Raw genomic sequence first — 24,688 nt, 5'->3', positions numbered from 1 at the left:
TTATTTTTCTTTGTTAAAGGGTGTTTGCATGAGAGAGAGAGAGAGAGAGAGAGAGAGGAGGGGGGAGGAGGGAGGGAGGAAAAAGCAATCCCCTTGAGAAATGGTAATGCTACAACCACTTTTCCTCCATCTATCCATTCTTTTGGACTCTGGGGCACATATACCCAGCATGTTTCAGAAACCACTGGGTCTGGGAATCAAACTGCAGGGTCAGATTTTTAGGATCCTCAATACTTTTAAGAGTGTGACAGTGTTCTGCAATGAATGCATTTGAGAATTGTTGTTCTATCTACCCAGTATCAGATATGCAGGATAGATAGATATCGTCACAAAAATCTTAAAAGTTATAAATGTATCCCAATCTTATTTCTAGAGAAAAACTACTCTTAAGAGAGCAAAAAGATGTTGAACAAAGGATACAAAGTTTCAGATAGAGAGGAAGAGTAAGTTCAAGAGATATATTGTACAACATGGTAATTATAGTTAGTAACAATGCATTGTATTCTTTTTTCTTTTTGAGAGGTTTTCACTATAGGGCAGGTGCAAATGCTAGACAGACAGAGACAGAAAGACAGAAAGCAAGAAATCACTCCCCCAGGGGTGATGGCCACGCCACAATCCCTTCTCCTCTGTTCTATGTTCTCTCCTTGGGGTCTTGGGCATGTACGCACACATGCCCAGCATGAGTTTTAAGCCACCGGGTCCGGGACTTAAACCGCGGTCGGCTACATGGGAGTCCAGTGACATAGCCATTACGCTAACTGCTGGTCCCTACAATGTGTTGTATTCTTGAAAATCGCTGAGAGTAGATGTTAAATGCTCATATTGTAAAAAGTAAGTCTGTGAGGTAATGAATATGTTAACTAGCTCAATTTAACCATTTTACAATGTATACATATTTCAGTTATCATATTCTTAACAAATCAGTGAACACTTGTTCTTTAAACTTTTCACAAATTCCACTCCTTAAATGCTGGGTAAAATCTCTTTACTATCTAAATGATGTATAGCCATCGAATGTATTAATAATAATAATAATAATGGACTTGCCTATTTAGTAATTTATAAAACAAAAGAATCCAACATATATGCCATATAATCCAACATAAAAAATGACCATACATGATGATTCTATTTCTCAAGAATGTCTTGTAATAATATCAGCGTTAATGTTTTACCTGACTCATGTGGAATGGAAAACAGAAGAGTATGAGGTCCAGTGTGCTTCTCTGTACAAGTACACTTGAGTCCTGCACCGATGTACTTACTGCTTCTACCTGAAATGAGAGAATTTTTGACATCTATTGTCTATTATGCTGGGGATTTTTCCCATGGATAAGGTAACAACTCTTCATTTTCTCTAATAAACAAAGGAATATTTTGAGGGTCTTATCAATAATTAGGTATACTTATATTATTTTGAATAAATTATATTATGATGGTTTAAAAATTAGGGAATACAAAAGACTATACAGCAAAAATGTTCTCTTACATCTCTTCCAACCACCCAATATTCCTTTTATAAGCAACCAGTATTACAGTGAATACATTCTGGAAATACAAGTATATAAAAAAATATATATGCCTATGTCCCAAACCTTATCTTTTTCATTTAACAATATATTTTGGAAAGCACTTCTATTACTTCATAAAGAGCTTCATTATATTTTTAGGGCAAAAGTGTTTTTTGTTTTTTTTCCCAGAGGTACATGTATTTACCAGAGACAAACAGAGAGGGTGAAAGAGAAAGCACGCCCCTATACTCCCATGGGACATGGTCATACCTCAATCCCTTCTCCATTTCTCCATCTGTGGGAATTTTGGGCACACACACCTAGTGCATTTTTCAAGCCCCTAGAGTTGAGATTTGTGATCAACCATAGGTTTCCGGACTTCTTACCTGTTAGGCCATGGGGCCAAATAGCTTAATTGATATGCAACACACATACCATGCAACCCATTTATTTAAAATGTGCAATTCAGTTGTTCAGAATTGTGCAATCATCACAGGCAAGTTTCAAACATAATTTTTGTCACCTCAGAAAAAGGTAACAAAAATGGGACCAGCAGTTAGCGTAATGGCTATGTCACTGGACTCCCATGCAGTTGAAACGGTTCGAGTCCCAGACCTGGTGGCTTAAACTCATGCTGGGTGCATGTGCGTGCATGCCCAAGATCCTGAGAGGAGAATGGAGAAGGGATTGTGGCATGGCCATTTCCCCTCCAGGGGTGATTTCTCACTTTCTGTCTCTCTGTCTTTCTCATGAGCGCACGCGCCCTTGTAGCAAAAACCTCTCCAAAAAAAAAAGAGATAACAAAAAGAAAGCCTGGACCCTTTAGCAGTCACTCCCTACTCTCTTAGCTCCTACCGTCAGTGATAGACAACTGTAATCCACTTCCATCTCTATGGATTTGCCTATCCTGAACATTTCCTAAGAATGAAATGATAAAATATGTGGGCCTTGTGTATGACTTCTTCCACATAGCATATTTTCAAGATTCATTTACATTGTTGTATTTACCAGTACTGCATTTAGTTTTATGGTTGAATAATGTTCCATTACATCTTTTTTAATATATAAAAAGGAATTAAATTTTATTATTATATTACATACATATTAGTGAATATACCATACTTAAAATGACAAATGAAGTGGGTCCAGCAAGTACCGTAACGGTGAAGGTGCTGGACTCCCACATGGGTGATCGTGGTTTGAGCAGGTGATTTCTCACTTTCTGTCTCTGTCTCTTCAGTGAATGCATGTGCCATATGGCAAAAGTTTCTCTCAAAAAAAAAAAAAAAGATGACAAATGAGGGATGTTTCTATGATTCCCTTAAGAACTTCCCCTGAGAACCAAAATGTCATCTGTCATTTGGAAGATCCAGTTTCTTACGACGTCTTTGATACGGTCCATGTGGATACCAGTGGCGCTTGGGAGTAAAGAACATCTTGCTAAGTTGTTCTATCATGGGTCTTTGCTTGATCACCTTTCTCCTCTAGTTTGGTTTTCAGCATTTGATCATGTGTTTTCATTATCATGCACAGGATCTGGTCTAGGGATAGGTTTTGTGTGTTCATATGGAATGTCCACAGACTGGTGGTAGTGGACTATTGTCCTGCCATCAGATGTCAAAGCAAGCTGTACTTGGGTTGGAAGTAAATGTGTCAAGATAATTGTCTTCAATTTCACCCATTTTATTACTTTTACTGTTTTGGTGTATAAAGATGCTTCTTAGGTGGTACAATAAAAGTTGTTTTGAAGAGAAACTGCTATTAAAATCTGCTTTTAAACAAATTACTTTTCAATCTTTGACAGAGCCCCACTGTGAGCCCACCATCTTGTCCCCCCACTGCATCTTATTTATTCACTGATCAGTTAATAGTCATTTGGATTGTTTTCAAGTTTTGGCTATTATGAATAATGCCATGAACATTCTTGTCCAAATTTTTTCATGGATATATATTTTGAATAATGCCCTTTCATTAAAAAACAACTAAGCTTTTAAAAATAATAATTACTAATTATTTTGGCCTTTAATATCCCTTGATTAAAAAACATAAACTATACAAAATAGGAACTTTGTTCACAGCACGAACCTCAGTATCTGTTTAGAATAGTGCTCAGCTAAAAAAAAAAAAAAAAAAGAAATTGGAAAATGAACAGCAACATTTTAAACCTACCATTAGCTCGATATCACTGCCAATTATGTAAAGTTGATCTTCCATAGACAGCTTCCTGTTCAAATGGGCAAGAACATAGGTGATTCCAGGTAAACGCACAGCAGGACTAGTGAGAAGACTACCCCACAGGGCACTGTAGAATGCTGACTGGTCCACTGCAGCAGCGACCTTCTCCAGCAAAGTGTTTGTCCTGAGGTACAAAATAAAGTGGCTTAAGAAGGGAAATAATTAGGTTCACATTAAAAATTATAAATTATTATTCCCTTCTAAAAAATATTTAAGGGCATCCATGCTGTAGTCACATGCTTCACTATAGAAACAAGTATGAGACATTGGATAAGCAAATACTCTAGAGTCAGAGGACTAGATTAAGCCCTGGGTCAATCATTTACTAGCTGTGTACTTTGGGGAAGTCAATCTTCTTCGGTTGTCTCATCTGTAAAAGGGAAAAAACAAAAAAAACACAACAAAAAACCACCACAAGACCCATTTACTTCACTGGTTGTTAAATTACTGTATGAAATAAAAGACCACAGATACTTTAAAGTAATACTATAGCATATCTTCTGTTGATTTTCTACAAAAATCTTAAAGGACATTTCCAAATGTTACTACTATAACAAAACTGATTTATAAGCTAAATAAAATAATCTTATATTTCTTCATTGTAAACAAATAAGCCAAAAGATTTATAAAAAGCAAATTATGGGAACCAGCGGTTATCATAATGGCTATGTCGCTGGACTCCCACGTAGTCGACCTGCGGTTTGCGTCCCGGACCCGGTGGCTTAAAACTCACGCCAGGTGCATGTGCATGCGTGCCCAAGATCCTGAGAGGAGAATGGAGGAGAAGGGATTGCAGCATGACCATCCCCCATGGGGGGTGATTTCTCGCTTTCTGTCTGTATGTCTCTGTCTGTCTGGTGAGCGCACACGCCCTATAGCGAAAAGAAAGCACGCCCCTATACTCCCATGGGACATGGTCATACCTCAATCCCTTCTCCATTTCTCCATCTGTGGGAATTTTGGGCACACACACCTAGTGCATTTTTCAAGCCCCTAGAGTTGAGATTTGTGATCAACCATAGGTTTCCGGACTTCTTACCTGTTAGGCCATGGGGCCAAATAGCTTAATTGATATGCAACACACATACCATGCAACCCATTTATTTAAAATGTGCAATTCAGTTGTTCAGAATTGTGCAATCATCACAGGCAAGTTTCAAACATAATTTTTGTCACCTCAGAAAAAGGTAACAAAAATGGGACCAGCAGTTAGCGTAATGGCTATGTCACTGGACTCCCATGCAGTTGAAACGGTTCGAGTCCCAGACCTGGTGGCTTAAACTCATGCTGGGTGCATGTGCGTGCATGCCCAAGATCCTGAGAGGAGAATGGAGAAGGGATTGTGGCATGGCCATTTCCCCTCCAGGGGTGATTTCTCACTTTCTGTCTCTCTGTCTTTCTCATGAGCGCACGCGCCCTTGTAGCAAAAACCTCTCCAAAAAAAAAAGAGATAACAAAAAGAAAGCCTGGACCCTTTAGCAGTCACTCCCTACTCTCTTAGCTCCTACCGTCAGTGATAGACAACTGTAATCCACTTCCATCTCTATGGATTTGCCTATCCTGAACATTTCCTAAGAATGAAATGATAAAATATGTGGGCCTTGTGTATGACTTCTTCCACATAGCATATTTTCAAGATTCATTTACATTGTTGTATTTACCAGTACTGCATTTAGTTTTATGGTTGAATAATGTTCCATTACATCTTTTTTAATATATAAAAAGGAATTAAATTTTATTATTATATTACATACATATTAGTGAATATACCATACTTAAAATGACAAATGAAGTGGGTCCAGCAAGTACCGTAACGGTGAAGGTGCTGGACTCCCACATGGGTGATCGTGGTTTGAGCAGGTGATTTCTCACTTTCTGTCTCTGTCTCTTCAGTGAATGCATGTGCCATATGGCAAAAGTTTCTCTCAAAAAAAAAAAAAAAGATGACAAATGAGGGATGTTTCTATGATTCCCTTAAGAACTTCCCCTGAGAACCAAAATGTCATCTGTCATTTGGAAGATCCAGTTTCTTACGACGTCTTTGATACGGTCCATGTGGATACCAGTGGCGCTTGGGAGTAAAGAACATCTTGCTAAGTTGTTCTATCATGGGTCTTTGCTTGATCACCTTTCTCCTCTAGTTTGGTTTTCAGCATTTGATCATGTGTTTTCATTATCATGCACAGGATCTGGTCTAGGGATAGGTTTTGTGTGTTCATATGGAATGTCCACAGACTGGTGGTAGTGGACTATTGTCCTGCCATCAGATGTCAAAGCAAGCTGTACTTGGGTTGGAAGTAAATGTGTCAAGATAATTGTCTTCAATTTCACCCATTTTATTACTTTTACTGTTTTGGTGTATAAAGATGCTTCTTAGGTGGTACAATAAAAGTTGTTTTGAAGAGAAACTGCTATTAAAATCTGCTTTTAAACAAATTACTTTTCAATCTTTGACAGAGCCCCACTGTGAGCCCACCATCTTGTCCCCCCACTGCATCTTATTTATTCACTGATCAGTTAATAGTCATTTGGATTGTTTTCAAGTTTTGGCTATTATGAATAATGCCATGAACATTCTTGTCCAAATTTTTTCATGGATATATATTTTGAATAATGCCCTTTCATTAAAAAACAACTAAGCTTTTAAAAATAATAATTACTAATTATTTTGGCCTTTAATATCCCTTGATTAAAAAACATAAACTATACAAAATAGGAACTTTGTTCACAGCACGAACCTCAGTATCTGTTTAGAATAGTGCTCAGCTAAAAAAAAAAAAAAAAGAAATTGGAAAATGAACAGCAACATTTTAAACCTACCATTAGCTCGATATCACTGCCAATTATGTAAAGTTGATCTTCCATAGACAGCTTCCTGTTCAAATGGGCAAGAACATAGGTGATTCCAGGTAAACGCACAGCAGGACTAGTGAGAAGACTACCCCACAGGGCACTGTAGAATGCTGACTGGTCCACTGCAGCAGCGACCTTCTCCAGCAAAGTGTTTGTCCTGAGGTACAAAATAAAGTGGCTTAAGAAGGGAAATAATTAGGTTCACATTAAAAATTATAAATTATTATTCCCTTCTAAAAAATATTTAAGGGCATCCATGCTGTAGTCACATGCTTCACTATAGAAACAAGTATGAGACATTGGATAAGCAAATACTCTAGAGTCAGAGGACTAGATTAAGCCCTGGGTCAATCATTTACTAGCTGTGTACTTTGGGGAAGTCAATCTTCTTCGGTTGTCTCATCTGTAAAAGGGAAAAAACAAAAAAAACACAACAAAAAACCACCACAAGACCCATTTACTTCACTGGTTGTTAAATTACTGTATGAAATAAAAGACCACAGATACTTTAAAGTAATACTATAGCATATCTTCTGTTGATTTTCTACAAAAATCTTAAAGGACATTTCCAAATGTTACTACTATAACAAAACTGATTTATAAGCTAAATAAAATAATCTTATATTTCTTCATTGTAAACAAATAAGCCAAAAGATTTATAAAAAGCAAATTATGGGAACCAGCGGTTATCATAATGGCTATGTCGCTGGACTCCCACGTAGTCGACCTGCGGTTTGCGTCCCGGACCCGGTGGCTTAAAACTCACGCCAGGTGCATGTGCATGCGTGCCCAAGATCCTGAGAGGAGAATGGAGGAGAAGGGATTGCAGCATGACCATCCCCCATGGGGGGTGATTTCTCGCTTTCTGTCTGTATGTCTCTGTCTGTCTGGTGAGCGCACACGCCCTATAGCGAAAATCTCTCAAAAAAAAAAAAAAAAGAAAGCAAATTACAAGTTTTGCGGACAAGGGTTATAATATTTTTCCCAAAGTAGCTTATATGAGTTATTATTTTTAGGACTTGATTTCTACACTGTGTCTACAGAGGCAAGATTTGTACCTAGTGCAAAAACTTTCCAAGTCCGTACTCTTACTACCTATATTTTCAGTGTGATACACAGTAATAATTTTTATTACTAAAGAAATCTTTAGGTGATATACTGCACCATCTAGAATAATTCATTCTTTTGATAGTTAAATATATTTGATCTAAGGCTGTTTGTTGACAAATCCATAACTTTAGCTACAGAGCCGCACTAAACATCATTACCTCTCATAGTACTCAGAGCCTTCTTCTAAGCCAGGAAGGATACCAGTCAATAACCCCTGCAGACCAGGTTTTAGTGTTTTACCCAAAGGCAGGTAATAGATCTCATACAAACTCAGCAATGTTGGTTTCACAGACATGGCAGCATTTGCAAGAAGAGGAAATAATCCAGAACTGTTAAAAAGAAAAACAAAAGGAGAAAAAGAAATGAAGTATAAAAGATTATTTTGTATGCAACTACATGCATTTACAAATCATTTATTTATTTACATACTTACATATTTTATTTTTAATGAGAGAAAGAGTGCATGAGAAGGTGGGGGAAAAGAAGAGTGGGGGAGAGAGAAAAGTGTTTCTGACAGAGTCTTGCTGCTTGATCTTCTGCCCTAGCCTCTGGTACCACAGTCACACAGAGCTATGGCTGGCCTGCTCAGATTGGTCCTGGGTCTGAACCCAGACCACCTATGGAGCCTAGCCTTTTGTAGCAATACTCCTGTGCTTGTGCCACTGAGTCTGGGCCTATTTTTTGATCAAACAGTAAATTACATAAATGGCTTCTATATCCAATAAAACAACCCAATTCTCTCACCTGAGCTCCATACTTATAAACCCAGTCAGTACCCAGCTGTTCCACAAAGTCCTCATGTTTCACAAGTCTAAAACAGAATCCTTTTCCCCATGTTCCTTCCACTGTAACTTGAAAGTATGCTACTACTACTTTTCTGGCTAACCAAATGCTATAAATCTAGGAACGGTCTTTGACCCTTTGAAAAAATCTTCTACTCTAATTTGCAGTCAATCACCAACTTTTCTCTCCAATTCACTCTCCTAGATGCTTTTGAATACAAAGTTCTCTCCATCTCCACCAGATACTTCTTTAGAAGGGACTATCCCCGGATCTCTATCAGGTCTTAACAGGCACTCTTTAGTAGTACCCTAAACAGCTGTTCTCTGTAAAACCTTTCATTAGTTTCCTAAACATCAATATGGCTTTTAAGGGAACCAGCAGTTAGCGTAATGGCTATGTCGCTGGACTCCCACGTAGTCGACCGCGGTTCGTGCCCCGGACCCGGTGGCTTAAAACTCACGCCGGGCGCGTGTGCGTGCGTGCCCAAGATCCCGAGAGGAGAATGGAGGAGAAGGGATTGCGGCGTGACCATCCCCCCTGGGGGGTGATTTCTCGCTTTCTGTCTCTATGCCTCTCCCTGTCTGTCTGGCGAGCGCACGCGCCCTACAGTGAAAATCTCTCCAAAAAAAAATATGGCTTTTAACATCTTTAAAAAATTTGACTACTGCATACTTCTGCACAGTCCATGAATACTCAGCAATTTTACTCATGCACCCTCTTCCTCAGCTATACTGAAGAATTCCTTCTTAGTTCTTTTCAGAACCTTCTATGATCTTTTTAGTGCCCAGACTTTGGTACATGCTCTTCTGACTGATACAATTCCCACTCCATGGTCTGAGTGATTTTTAAGTTTCACGTCTCAGGCTAAGTCATTTCATGAGGAGATGGTTCTCTAATTAGACTAGGTTAGGCCTATGCAGTTCCCATAATATCCAATACTTAATTATTAGAACATTTACATCCTTTATTTGAATGTTTAATGTCTTCAACAGACTGTTAATATTAGTGCTACAATTTAAATGTATCTCCTCAAAATCATGTATTTAAACCTGGTGAACAACTGTGACAGTGCTGAAAGGGCAGAGACTTGATCTGATTAAATATTTTAAGGTACTTTACATATCCATTTAAATATTTTAAGGTATTCAGAAAGTGCATACAAGTATTTCTATTTAGTATGTTAAACCATAAATGTTAAGATTAAAGAAATTACTTAAGAAAATATAAACTTAATATAAACTTTAGCTTTTAAATTAGCTATACTTAAAACATAGGATAGCAATGTAATATTATTCCAGAGTGTATGTATGTATGTAAGAATATCTGCCATATTTAAATGTAGTATTCTAAAATTAACATACTATTTTAATATAATATACTAATGATAAAAATAGGTATACTAGGGCTGACTGGTGGTTAAGGTAGATAGATGCCACAAAGCCAACTGTGTTTGAGTCGGGGTTTGAGTCCCAGACCAAGTGGCTTGGAAAACATGCTAGGTGCACGTGCATGCATGCCTAAAATCATGAAAGGAGAATGGAGGAGAAGGGATTGTGTTATGACCATCCCCCATGTTCTCATTCCCCTCACTCCTGGAGAGCCCACACACCCTCTAGTAAATTAAAATAAGTAAATAAATAAATAGATAGATATTCTGTAACTCTGAAGAGTTACTGTGCTTCATAAGATGAAATTTAAGAATTAAAATGTAGTGGGCTATCCCACAGTGTGGTGGTTAAGTCTCTGAATCCTAGACCCAGCAGCTTGACAAACACACTGAGCACATGTGCATTTGTGTCCAGAATTCCAAAAAGAGAATGAAGGATAAGGGACTGCGGTGCAGCCATCCCTGCTGTGTGTGTGGAGGGGGTGAGTATTCACATTCTCTGTTTCTTTGGTGAGCCATTGCACCATAAAGCATTAAAAATATTAAATTAATTAATATTAAAATATTAAAAATAACCTTTATAGACTTTAGATACTATTTTTAAAATATACATCCTCATTTATCTTTAATACTATTTTATAATATCAAAGAATTGAATTAACAACAAATAGCATTTATCAAATACTTAACAAATGTTTATTAAGAACCTACCATCTGTTTGGCATTCTTCAGGATACTGAGAATAGAACAATTAATAAGTCAGAGGAAGAAATCCCTGTTCCTTACTCTCATAAAGCTTATTTTTAGGAGAGGGTATATATGTATGCATTTTATTAATAACTACGTAGTTATTGCATGTATTCCTATTACATACACAAACGCAGACACACACGTGTGCAGATGCACAGACAGTGATAAATGGCAGAGGAGGGAAAAGGCAAGAGAGAGAAAAAGGGTAACTGGAGCAGAGACAGATTTTAAAGAGGAATCAGAGAACACTTACCAGAATAGAAATTAATGAGAAACACATACACAGTAGGATAGGTCAGTAAAGCTAAGAGTTCGTTTTTAAAAAGACCTAAAAAAAAAAATAGATAAAACTCCTGGAAAGGTGATCAAAGTGAAAAAAAAAGAATAGTTTGAGTCACCAATATCAAGAGTGAAAGAGGAGACATCATTGTATATCCTGCATATTACAAAAATAAAGAGTATATTAAAAACAACTTTAGACTGACATATCTAAAAATTTAGAAGAAATGGGTAAGTATATAGAAAAAAAATTAATAAAAGTGACATGATATTGGGAGCCAGCAGATGGCATGGTGGTTAAGGCACTGGATCCCAGATAGCTGACTCTGCATTTGGAGTCCCAAACCTAGCAGCTTGAAAATCATGCCATGTGCATGTGTGTGGGTGCCCCAAATCCCAAGAGAATACAGAAGGGATTGTGGCATGACCATTCTCTAGATGGGGGTTATTTCTCACTTTCCCTTTCTGTCTGTCACTTTGTCTCTCTCCAGCAAGCACATGTGCTCTATAGCAAAAATCCAAAACACGAAAACAAAAAACCTGACACGATATTGATAATTTAAATAGTCCCATGTCTACTAAAGAAAATAAATCTTTAATTACAAATCCTTCTGCAAAACTAACTCCATACTGAACTTTTCAAATATTTAAGGATTATACCAATGTCACAAAAACTGTCACATGAAAATCACAGCCACTTTCTAGTGACAAAAATTGCAAAAATGAAAAAGTTAAATAAAATTAAATTCAGTGATATAAAGAGGATTCTAAGTCATGAATAACTGAATATACTCAAGGAATGAATGTTTTATTAAACCTTCAAAATATATTAAAAACCTGGGACCAGCAGATGGCATAATGGTTACATCGCTGAACTCCCACATAGTCAACAGCAGTTTGAGTCCTGGACCCAGTGGCTTAAAACTCTCGCTGGGCACATGTGCGTGCATGCCCAAGATCCTAAGAGGAGAATGGAAGAGAAAGGACTGCACTGTGGCCATTCCCTCAGGAAGTGATTTCTTGCTTTCTGTCTCTCTGGGAGGTGCACATGCCCTAAAGCAAAAATCTCTTAAAAAAAAAAATTAAAGACCTCTACCTGAGATGAGTAACAAGACAAAGATGTTCACAAAGAGAAGGTATCATTTCTCCTAAACACTGTACTATAAATCTTAATCAATGCAATAAGGCAAGAAAATATTGGGTCTTTGGAAAAGTCATGACATGCTTTTCTATGCAAAAATGCATCATGACTTTTGTGACGACCCAGTATTATTAAAATTGGAAAATAAGAAATACGACTATTCATTCACAGATGGAATGATTGCATATGTTGAAATTCTAAAAGAATACAAAATCTATGAGAAAGAATAAATGAACTTGGCAAAGTTTTTTCATACAAGGCTAATACAAGAAAAATATTGTTTCTACTTTCTAGCAACAATACACAAGGCAAAGACTCCTTAAATAATAAACAAAAAGTTCTCCTCATAAATGAAAAGGTTGAGAGCTCATTAAAATTAGAAACTTCTTCAAAAGACAGCATTGAAGAACTTATGGTTCTTCAAAGACACCAATGATAGAGTAGAAAAGCAGGATACAGACTTGGAAAAAACTAAACACACACACACACACACACGGTTGGAAAGGTGGAAATTTTGACTAGAAATGTCCTTCATCTTGAATAGTGGCTACACAAGTTGGCCGTATTTGTCAAGACTTGCCAAAAAAACTTATTATTTGTTATTTTATCATATACAAATCATATGTACAATTTTAAAAGATTAAATAGTAAACAAACAAAAACAGAGAGACAAAATTAGGAACTGGGAAACTAGGTCAGAGGAAAATACCCTGAATACATGGAAAAGCTGAAAAACATGGAATAGAGTTTAAGAGATGGGCAGGCCACAGTAAGAAGACCTAGCATGTGTTTAACCACGGTTTCAAAGGGGAAAGAGAATAAATGGAGGGTAATTCAAAGAGACAATGGTTGTAAATTTTTCTAAACTGATAGAAGGTGCCAAAACATTCATTTTCAAAGTCTAATAAATCACACACACAAAAAATAACTAAATAGAAACCTACATCTAAGTATATCACAGTAAAAACACAAAATACTAGAGACAAAAATGTACACAAGGGCTATTTTAGATAGAGCGTTTAGACAAGTCTTCTCTGAGTTTATACTTGATCAGGAGACCTGCATTTGAGTATATACACAGGACTTGTGTAATCAGAGTGTAGTAAATTGGGGGAAAGCAGCAGTAGTTGAATGAAGTCATTGCCTCAGCAAGAGTCAGAATACATGAAGACCCTTGGAAACCATGTTAAAACTTCCAATTTTTCTTCTAAATGTGACAGGAATGAGTCAGTGAAGGTTTTCCACAGAAGATTGACATTGTTTAATTAAAAAGATTACTCTCTGGGGCCAGTTTTAGGTGGTGTAGTGGTTAAGGTGCTAGACTTCCATGTAGGTGACGGAGTTGAGTTTGAGCACTGGACCCAACGGAATGAAACTCTTTCTGGGTGTGTGTACATGTATGCCCAAAGTCCCCAGAGGAGAATGGAGGATAAGAGACTGTGGCATGACCATCTCTTCTGGAGGGCAATTTCTCACTTTCTGTCTGTCTCTCCAGTGAGTGCACATGCCCTATAGCAAAAATGTCTCTAAAAAATAAAAAAAAAATTATTACTCTGGTACTGTGTGAATAACAGAGAATAAGACAGTAAGAATGGATGGTGAGTAAACGTTAGGCCAGTAACAAAGCCCAGGCTAGCAATGATGCTTATTTAGACAGAAAGCTACCAATGAAGGCACAGGGAAGTAGATGTACTTGCAACACTTATCAAAACAACAGCTAGCATATATTGAGCACTCACTATATCTGCACATAGTTTTCATCACTTTACATATATTAACTCTTTTAAATCCTTTGAGACTATTCATCTTATTTTCATTTTAAAGATAACAATATAGATTACAAAGAGATCATGAAAATGGTCTAAGATCACAGAACTATTCAATAGTTTTAATCTACTACTTCTGTTTCTACCCCCTACTAGAGAATTCTCAGCGTCAGACTGTCCACAGGAAGTTGGAGAATATGGGTGAGGAAAACAAGAAATCAAGGCCTGCTTTCAGGCCTGTATAAATGGATAGATGGTGGTTCCATTGGCTGAGCTTTAGTATATTGAAGGCGGAACAAGTTTATTGGCAATGAGCAAGAGTTCAGTTTGCATATCTTAAAAGGGGAGAATATATGATGGTCTCAGTAATTTTCAATTAAAAGTTTTCATAAATGACACCAAGAATTAAAAAAAAAAGAACTTACATTAGGAATGCCTGAAATTTTTCTGAATCACTCAAATACTTAAGATCAATATCTGAAAACTTCTAATCACTGACAAACTTTCAATTTTTTAAAAAAATTTTAGTATAGAAAGTATAAAATAATTTAGCAATATATTTCATTTATATTATATGTAAATAGATAATAAAATTATCCTTACCTATATAAAAAAAGATCTTTGGCAAGTCGCTTAGGTCCAATGATTTTGAAGATAATTTCATATGTTTCAAGTGCCTTCCGATGAACTCCTCCTGGTAATGCTGGATGTAGACATTGAGCTAGGCGTTTCCCAATGGTCAACTTTTTAGGTACTACTTGGTACTTAGCATTATTTTGTAAAACCTTGAAGAAAGCATTTTAATGGAGTTTAGAAAGACAAAAATATTACACTTTATTTTCTCTTTCCTAGCACAACATTATACAACTTATTATTGTAGGCTTTAATTTTTGTCATTTACTTTACTAATACAGGTTACACATTCCTAAGGTGAAAATCTGAAATGTGAAATGCTCCAAAATCCAAAACTTTTTGAGCGCTAGTAATTTCCCACAATTGGAAATTCCACACTTGATCTCATGTGATGTTACAGCCTAAATGCTGTGATACAAATATACTGCATAAAATTATCTTTAAGGATATAAGGTGTATATGAAACTTAACTGAATTTTATGTTTAGATCTGGGGCTCATTACCAAAATATTATGTATATGCAAATATTCCAAAATCTGAAAAAATCTGAACTCCAAACAAGAATTTGGATAAGGGATACTTGGAATTTTGGGTAAGAGATCCTCGACTTGTATCTTTCATATTGGAAATTTAAAAATGTTAATTTGTTTAAAAAAATAAGGCCATTACATGTTAACAGAATTATATACCCACTTGTACACATACACAGTGTATGTGCACATGCGTGATTTATAAAGTTTATTTCTGACAGAGACACATAGATAGATATACAGTGACACACATGCCTATACATGGTATTGCCATGCCACCATCCTTTCTCAACCTTCTCATCAGGCAGGACAGTGGGCTTGCCCATAGATGTTAACAAGAATGTTCAAGTGGACCAGGATCCAAACTGTAGGCCTTTCCATATAGCTCCAGTATCGTGTTATCATACTCTACTGCCTGAACCACTGTGACTGGCCTAGAAATAACTTTAATAAAAAATAGCATTTTTCAAAACAAATACATGAGAATAGATACACTATTTTATAATTTTAGAAATCTTTAATATCTTACTTGAGAGAAGACAAGTGGATTGTCATGTCAGTCTTCAATCTTTCTTTCTTATTGGTGTCAGAAACCAGGGGTTAACAATTAGTTTTTAAGTTTTTTACTTTAGTAGATTTTTTTCTTTTCACATGACACACAATAATTGTACACATTTATGGGGTACAGTGTGATTTCTTTTCAATACATAAATACAACGTATAATGATCAAATCAGGGTAATTAGCATATCTGTCATCTCTAACATTTACCATTACTTTGTTACAAGCATTCCAAATTCTTCACATCAGCTATCCTAAAATACAAAACTATTGTTAACTATAGTTACCCTACTATGCTATAAAACACTAACTAGAATTTATTCCTCTTGTCTAACTATAATCTTTGCGTCCATTAACAGACATCTTTCTATCGCTCCAAGTACCCTAACCTTTCCTACTGATATTCATTTGGAAGAGGGACAACCATTGCTTTAGTATATATTATAGCAAGTAATCCTAATATTTATAGGAAAATACTATATATAATTGCCGATTTGTTTTTACAAACTTTATTTCTTAACTGGACAAAACATATTTTGCCTTACGTAGAGATAATAATCAGGGCTGAATTTTGCTAAGAAGATCCTATTCTAAAAAGGACCTAAAGGAGATTTAAAGTAACAAATTGATTTTATAAATGTCCTTCAGAATGACTAGATGACAGAATTATAGTAAAGCATTATAATAAAATATTGATAGGAGGTCATAAAATGAAAACTCAGAATGAATACAGAATAAAGTGCTAGGATAGGAATTTAGAATATATACAAAAGTCCTTTATTTTACAAAAGCAAGCTCTGAGTTGAACTATACAGGATGACTGCCAAAGGCAGTATAGCAAAAGGATCAGCTAAAGAGCTACTAGTTCACTAAATTTATAGTAAAATATTAGACTATGTTCAACGAACATATATATGTATACAAAAATATAAACACATAGGAGACTGGGGGTTTTTCTAAAAAGGTTTTTGCCATAGGGCGTGTGCGCTCACCAGAGAGACAGAGAGACAGCGAGAAATCACCCCCCAGGAGGATGGCCACGCCACAATCCCTTCTCCTCCATTCTCCTCTCAGGATCTAGGGCATGCACGCACACACGCCCAGCGTGAGTTTAAGCCACCGGGTCCAGGACTCGAACACTGGTCGACTACATGGGAGTCCAGTGACATAACCATTACGTCAACTGCTGGTACCTAGAAGAGTATTTTATGTACTGGCTTGTCAAAAAAGTCATGACATATTTTTTTCTATGCAAAAGTGTGTCATGACTTTTCCAATAACCCATATATATGTGTATGCATATGTGTATGCATGTATATATAAAATAATCTTTGTCTTGTTCCATGACTGCTTTGGTCAAGTAGTCAATTACTTTGGTATTTTACTTTGTGAGTTATTTGGATATGATGAAATCTGTTTTCATAAATATTAATTAATCTATAAAAACTAATTATGGGGGCCAGCAGGTAGTGTAGAGGTTAAGGTTCTGGACTTCTCCATGGCCGACTGCAATTTGAGTTCAGACCTGGTGGCTTGAAAAATCACACCAGGAATATGTATGTGTGTGTCCTAAATCCCAGGAGGAGAATAGATTACATCAGGGCCATCCCCCATCTCTTTCCAGCAAATGCACATACCCTATGGCAAAAACATAAAAACAAAACAACAAAAACCAACTAATTATAAACTTAATTAGGCAAATTAATTTTTATAACTTAATGAATTGCATTTCAAAATAGGTCCTAGTAAGTCTTTAGGAAAAAACTTCAGAACTTCTAAAAAAGAGAAAGAACTAACTTTAAGCAAACTTGTACTATCAGTTGCTATTTCTTGTAAATGTAAAAGCATCAAAAAAACTGTAGGGACCAGCAGTTAGCGTAATGGCTATGTTGCTGGACTCCCATGTAGTCGACCATGGTTTGCGTCCTGGACCCAGTGGCTTGAAATTTACGCCGGGCGCGTGTGCGTGTGTGCCCAAGATTCTGAGAGGAGAATGGAGGAGAAGGGATTGCGGCGTGGCCATCCCCCCTGGGGGGGTGATTTCTCACTTTCTGTCTCTCTTTATCTGGTGAGTGCACTCGCCCTATAGCAAAAACCTCTTAAAAAAAAAAAAAGAATTAAAAAGAAAACCTGTCAAACCTCAAATAATTTATGTTAGAAGTTAACATGTCAATGGGGGGGCCAGAGGGTGGTGTGGTGGTTAAGGGCAATGGACTCCCAAATGGCTGACCACAGTTCAAGTCTCAGACCTGGCAGCTTACTTTCTTACTTTCCTTCTCTCTCTGTCCCTTTCTGGTCAAATTAAAATAAATGAATAAATCGAAGCCTGTGCATTTAGTTTTAGGTAAATCCTTGGGAAAATGAAAACTAGAGCTTCTCCTTTTAAGGTATCAATATGATTATTTGTAGTATTAGGTTGAAAATAAATATCCTTGGTATGTATTTTAGGACAAATCTCTTTCCTAGTAATTATATGCTAACAAATTTTATGTTAAAATGGTTATTGAAAGAGTATATAGCCCCTTTAATATTAACTTAAAAATTTTTGTGAGCAGCAGATGGTGTAATGGTTACATCGCTAAACTCCCACGTAGCTGACTGCAATTTGAGTCCTGGAGCATGTGTACATGCGTGCCCAAGATCCCGAGAGGAGAATGGAGAAGGGATTGTGGCATGGACATAGCAGTTCTTCTTTTACACTTGCAGTTATTCCTTTTGCTGCCAGGAACTCCAAAATTGTTATCTATTGCTCAATTATAGAAACTTGCTAGCCCTCATGGTTAGCATACTTGCTTCCTCATCTTGTGTTTTTGTATGTAATATTGATGGTAACAAATATTTTTGCATAGAAAAATACGCCATGACTTTTCCCACAATCCATAAAAGCACTGGTATTTCTTTCAACCAGAACTTCTAGAGCTGTAACATGTTTGATTACATGTAATGCACAAGTGAAATAACACTATCAAAAATAATCTCAGGTTAGCTATGTTCTTAAATTCCTTTCTTTTTTTTTTTTTGGAGAGGTTTTTGCTATAGGGCGTGTGCGCTTGCCAGACAGACCGAGAGATACAGAGAGATAGAAAGTGAGAAAGCACCCCCTGGGGGCATGGCCACACTGCAATCCCTTCTCCTCCATTCTCCTCTCGGGATCTTGGGCACGCATGCACAAGCGCCCCGCGTCAGTTTAAGCCACCGGGTCTGGGACGCGAACTGCGGTCAACTACGTGGGAATCCAGTGACATAGCCATTACGCTAACTGCTGGTCCCTTAAATTCTTTATTTCGAGATTTAGAGAATCTAAATTTAAAAGGTACAGCGATTTCCGATTTTCACTCCTGTTTTGGAAATATATCAGACTGACATACCTTGTTAAGTTTTCCAAGTGCTGATATCAAATCTGCCCATTCACTGGAATATTCAAAGTTCTTCAGTGCTTTGTCAACTGCAGCTACATAGTTTCTGTATTTGGAGTCACTTAATAACTCCAGCTCCTCTGTGTTCATCCTCCCACAGTGTCCCGCTAGAGACCAGTTCCAATGTCATGTAAAATCATTACCTAAAAAACAGGTTGGAGAAAGAAACAATGTTTAAAAGTATTAAAATGATCTTGCTACAAAGATTAATAGCTAACTTTAAAATGTTTAAGTTAGAAGTGGTCAAAACCGTAGATTAAAGTATGCAGAATCATGGAAGTATTCGAAGACAGCCGCAAAGATAACTACTTGTATTTTCTTTCCTAAGAACTAGAAAATTATGAGAATTTAGAGATACAAAAGATTAAGAAATTTTCTGATACTTATTTCAATTTAGAAAGTGTATTATAATTCTGTCGTATTTGTTGATATAACTTTCTGATATACATGTGCTACTTTCTTTTGATCTTAAAATACAGTTAAAATTGGTTAAAACAGAAACATCAAGGATATGGGAAAAAAAGGAAAAAAATAATGATTTGGAGATTCATTTATTAAGTAATTAAGTGGATTCCCGCATAAAATAACATCAGATGTTAGAAAGTAGTCTTTACTTTGAACAAAACTGACAAAACTATTTGGTGGTTTAAAATACATCCACATGGGGCCAGCAGGTGACATGGTAGTTAAGGTGTTGAACTCCCACATGAACCACTTGAGTGTGGTTGGAATCCCAGACCTGGTGGCTGGCTTTCTCACTTTCTCCTTCTCTGTCTCTCTCTCTCCCTCTCTGTCTCTTTGGTCAAATTAAAAATAATGAAATAAATAATAAAAACAAATAAAATTTAAAAAAACACATTCACAAATTATTTGATATCCATTCAAAAGCGGCACCTGATTCTTCCTGGGGCTGGGCTTTGTGACTCAATTCTAATGAAAAGATTAAGGCAGAACAGATAATGGATTGATAAAAATGGTCAGTAGGTCATATAAAGCACTTCAACTTCCTTCTTATTCTGTCTTAGGTCACCAGCTCTGAGAGAAGTCAGCTGCCACATCATGAGCACACTTCACGGAGTTCAATGAAGAGGTCACTGTGGTAAGGAACTAAGGCTTTGTGTCACTGCCATGTGAGTAAGCCATCTTAAGAAGATCCTTTGTGACCAGCCAAGCCTTGATTTGACTGTGGCCCCAACTGACATCTTTTTTTTTTTTTTTAAGAATTATTTTATTTAACTTTTCTTTCTTTTCTCTGTTTTTCTCCTTCCTTCTCCCTCCCCTTTCTTCCTTCTTTCCTTCCTTCCTTCCTATTTGCCCAGAGAGGGGCGGAGAGAGAGACAGAGAGGAGGAGGGAGGGAGAGAAAGGGTGAGAAAGCAAGCCGCCAGGTCCAAGACTTGAACTGCAGTAGGCCATGTGGGTGTCCAGTGCTCTTAACTACCATGGCACTACTGGTCCCAACTGAAATCTTTTTTTTTTTTTTTTTGGAGAAGTTTATGCTATAGGGCACATGCACTCACCAGAAAGACAGAGACAGAAAGCGAGAAATCACCCCCCAGGGGGGATGGCCACGCTGCAATTCCTTCTCCTCCTCCATTCTCCTCTCGGGATCTTGGACACGCACGCACATGCGCCCGGTGTGAGTTTAAGCCACTAGGTCTGGGACTCGAACCGCGGTCAACTACATGGGAGTCCAGTGACATAGACATTACGCTACCTGCTGGTCCCACCAACTGAAATCTTAACCGTAACTTTATGAGAGTCCCCAGGCCAGAACTATATAACTGAGTCTCTCTACTTTGTCACCCACAAATAGTTTTCTGTTTTAGGCTACTGAACTTGGGAATAACTTTTACACAGCAATAGATAACTAATACAGAATAACAACAAGGATATAACTGAGGCTTTATTTTTTAATTTTTTTTTTTTAATTTGAGGTATTTTTGGTATAGGGTACATGTGCTTGCTGGAGAGACAGACAGAAGGCAAGAAATAACCCCCAAAGGGGATGGCCACTTTCCCTCCATTCTTCTCTCGGGATTTTGGGCATGCACGCACACGTACACGTACCCAGTGGTGAGTTTCAAGATGCCAGGTTCAGGAATCAAACTGCAATCAACCACATGGGAGTCCAGCACCTTAACCACTATACCATCTACTGACTCATCGTAATGATTTTTAAAATTAAGCCTCAGAGGCCAGTAGGTGATGTAGCAGTTAAGTTGCTGGACTTCCAAGTAGTCAACCACAGTCTGGGTTCTGGACCCTGTAACTTGACAGGGTAAGGCACATGTGCATGCCTGCCAAAAATCCCAAGGCACATGTGCATGCCTGCCAAAAATCCCAAGAGGAGAATAGAGAAGGGACTACAGTGTGGCCATTCCCCCCAGGGGTGATTTCTCACATTCTCTCTCTCTCCTGTCTCTCCAGTGAGCACTCACATCCTATAGCAAAAATCTCTTAAAACACATACACACACAACAATACACCAATGGGGCTTCTCCTCCACATTTTTGTTATTATCTGACTTCTAAGTAACTCTGCATGTTTCCTGGTGCTGGGCTCAAGAACAGGAATGCGGGGATGCCAACATAATTAAATGAGGGTGCAAACGTTTTTATCAACATATGTTTTGGTATAATGATCTATCCATGTGCAAAAGAATAAAGCTGACTTCTTCCTGACACCTACACAAAAATGAACTAAAAATGGATCACAGATCTAAATTAACAGCTAGAACTACAAAACTCCTAGGAAAAAAATACAGAGGTAAATCTCTATAACTGAGGGTTAGGAAAAGTCTTCTTAGAAATAATACCAAAGGGGGGGGGATCAGAAGTTGGCGTAATGGCTATGTCGCTGGACTCCCACGTAGTTGACTACAGTTCGAGTCCCAGAACCTAGTGGCTTAAACTCAACGCCGGGCACATGTGCCCAAGATCATGAAAGGAGAATAGAAGAGAAGGGACTGCAGCATGGCCATTCCCCCTGGGGGCGGGGGGGTGATTTCTCGCTTTCTGTCTCTCTGTCTGTCTGTGTCTTTCTGGCGAGTGCATGTGCCCTATGGCATCAACCTCTCAAGAAAAAAAAAAAAAAAGATATAACACCAAGGGACCAACAGATGGCATATGGTTACATTGCTGGGCTGCCACGTAGTCGACTGCAGTTTGAGTCCCGCACCTGGCAGCTTAAAACTCACACCAGGCATGTGTGTATACATGCCCAAGATCTCAAGAGGAGAAGAGATTGCAGCACTGGACTCCCACATGGCCAACCAACCACAATTCATGTACCAGACCTGGCGAATTGTGTGTGTGTATGTCAACAATCCCAAGAGGAAAATGGAGGAGAAGGAATTGTGGTGTGGCCATTCTCTTTAGGGGATGATTTCTCATATTCCCACTCACTGTTTTTGGCAAATGCACACACTGTGTAGCAAAAGCCAAACAAACAGAAATGAAGATATTGAAACCCTTATATGCTGCTAAAGGGAATAACTGGTGCAGCAGCATTGGAAAACTATCAAAAACTTAAAGAGAATTACCATATGACCTAGCAACTCCACTCCCAGGTATGGCATAGACTCAAGAGAAATGCAAATACATGTCCACTTAAAAACTTGAATATTTACTGAAGCATAATAGCAAAAAAAAGGAAGGAAGAAGGAAACAGCTCAAATATCTATGAACTGTTGCATGGATAAGTATTATTCAGCCATAAAAAGAAATGAAGCATTGATATATTCTATCATATGCATGAACTTTGGAAATATTATGCTAAGTGAAAGAAGCCATTAACAAAAGACCACATATGATTTCACTTACATAAAATGTCCAAAATAGGTAAGTATATGGAAATATAAAGAAAATTGTTGCTCAGGGACTGGGGAGGAGAGAGACTGTGGGGAAATAGAGAGTGAACTCTTAATGACTACAGGGTTTTTTTATGGAGTGACATAAATTTTCCACAATTGATTTGAGTGACAGTTATATAACTGTAAATATACTAAAAAATCACCAAAATATATACTTTAAATTTACACTTTAAACAGGTGAGTTGTATACTATGTGCACAGTATCTTAATAAAGTCACGCATACATATAAATGATTATCTTCAGGGTCCGTGAATCATTCCAAATTACTTGCAAATTCACATGTTCTATATTTTATAGGGGAGATAGTCTACTACTTTTAAAACATTTTCAAACTTTAAACCTCAAAAAGTTTAAAGACCACAAGTGAATATAATCCATGCTAGTAAAACCTATTAGTATTTGAAATGGCTACAAATCTATTAATTTTACTATTTAAAAAATTCTTTGATTAATGTTATTCCAAAGAGGCAATAAAATCTTTCCAATTCTCTACCTCAGCCTTTTTATCCAAAAAAAAATGAAAACAAAGACGCTCCATATCCCATCTTTGGAGACATAAATCACCTTAAACGTAGTCACTTGACACATGAAATTTACTTCAGCATACCGCACACCAAATACTGTGTTTGGGTGCTCACTATAGAGACCCACCCAAGAGGATCTATCTTTCCCTTTCAGACTGTGAACATCTGACTACAGGGACTTAAAGCAGCACTTTGAAATATAATGAGGAATGCAAGATAAATATGAACTTAAATAATAAATGAATAAAAAATAATCTTAACATTTCACACCAAAATTAATTGTTTTATAGAAAAGTTTACTGTACAGTTCCCATAGTAGGGTAGAATTCTTCTGAGAGAAGAAATTATATTTTGTACTTCTCCATAGGCTGGATAGTAGATAATTTATAATAGTAAGGCTAAAGCTGGATTTAAAAAAAGCTTAAGTATAATGTTCAAGACTGAAAAGAAAGAATTATAGGGACCAGCAGTTAGCGTAATGGCTACGTCACTGAACTCCCATGTAGCCGACCACAGTTTGAGTCCCGGACCCGGTGGTTTAAACTCATGCCAGGTGCATATGCGTGCGTGCCCAAGATCCCGAGAGGAGAATGGAGGAGAAGGGATTGCAGTGTGGCCACCACCCCTGGGGGGTAATTTCTTGCTTTCTGTCTGTCTCTGTCTTTCTGGTGACTGCACACGCCCTATAGCAAAAACCTCTCCAAAAAAGAAAAAGAATTATACAAACTGTTTCATAACCAATCTGCTTCTTTAAAAAAAAATCTTTTAAGAAGTGTTTTATTTTAACTTTGTTTGTTTATTTATTTATTTCAATGTGACCAGAGAGGGACAGAGAGAGAGAGAAAGTGAGAAAGAAGGAAAGTCGCCAGGTGTGGGACTTGAACTATGATCAGCTATGTGGGAGTCCCGCACCTTTAACCACCACACCACCTGCTGGTCCCCCAATCTGTTTCTCTTTTTTTGGAGAGGTTTTTGCTATAGGGCACGTGCACTTGCCAGAAAGACAGAGACAAAGAGATAGAAAGCAAGAAATCACGCCCCCAGGGGTGGGCATGCAACCATGTGCCTGGCATGAGTTTAAGCCACTGGGTTTGGGACTTGAACTGCGGTTGACTACATGGGAATCCAGCGACATAGCCATTATGTCAACTGCTGGTCCTTCTGTTTCTAAAATTAAAAACAAAACAAAAACCAGCTAAATATATTGGGGCTAGAAGGTGTTATGGCAGTTAAGGCCTTGGCTTTTCACATGGCCAACTGGGTTTTGAGTCCCAAACCTGGCGGCTTTCTTTCTCACTTTCCTTTTCTTTTTCTCAGTGGTCAAATTAAATAAT

General features: G+C 37.4%; 1 protein-coding gene across 1 annotated transcript in view; it reads right to left on the bottom strand.

The window, feature by feature from the left end:
* DOP1A (DOP1 leucine zipper like protein A) overlaps positions 1–24,688 on the bottom strand; it is a gene marked incomplete in the record, with an annotated part of 125,170 nt that overhangs the window by 65,036 nt on the left and 35,446 nt on the right. Inside the window, 5 exon segments of the mRNA XM_027769901.1 lie at positions 1,179–1,277; positions 6,570–6,759; positions 7,871–8,041; positions 14,422–14,603; positions 18,910–19,100. Coding sequence (XP_027625702.1) covers positions 1,179–1,277; positions 6,570–6,759; positions 7,871–8,041; positions 14,422–14,603; positions 18,910–19,047 — 780 coding nt within the window.

Source organism: Tupaia chinensis, unplaced genomic scaffold (genome assembly GCF_000334495.1).
Source record: "Tupaia chinensis unplaced genomic scaffold, TupChi_1.0 Scaffold000097_1, whole genome shotgun sequence".
NCBI classification, from domain to species: domain Eukaryota; kingdom Metazoa; phylum Chordata; class Mammalia; order Scandentia; family Tupaiidae; genus Tupaia; species Tupaia belangeri.
This window is presented reverse-complemented; position numbering and strand designations above follow the sequence as displayed.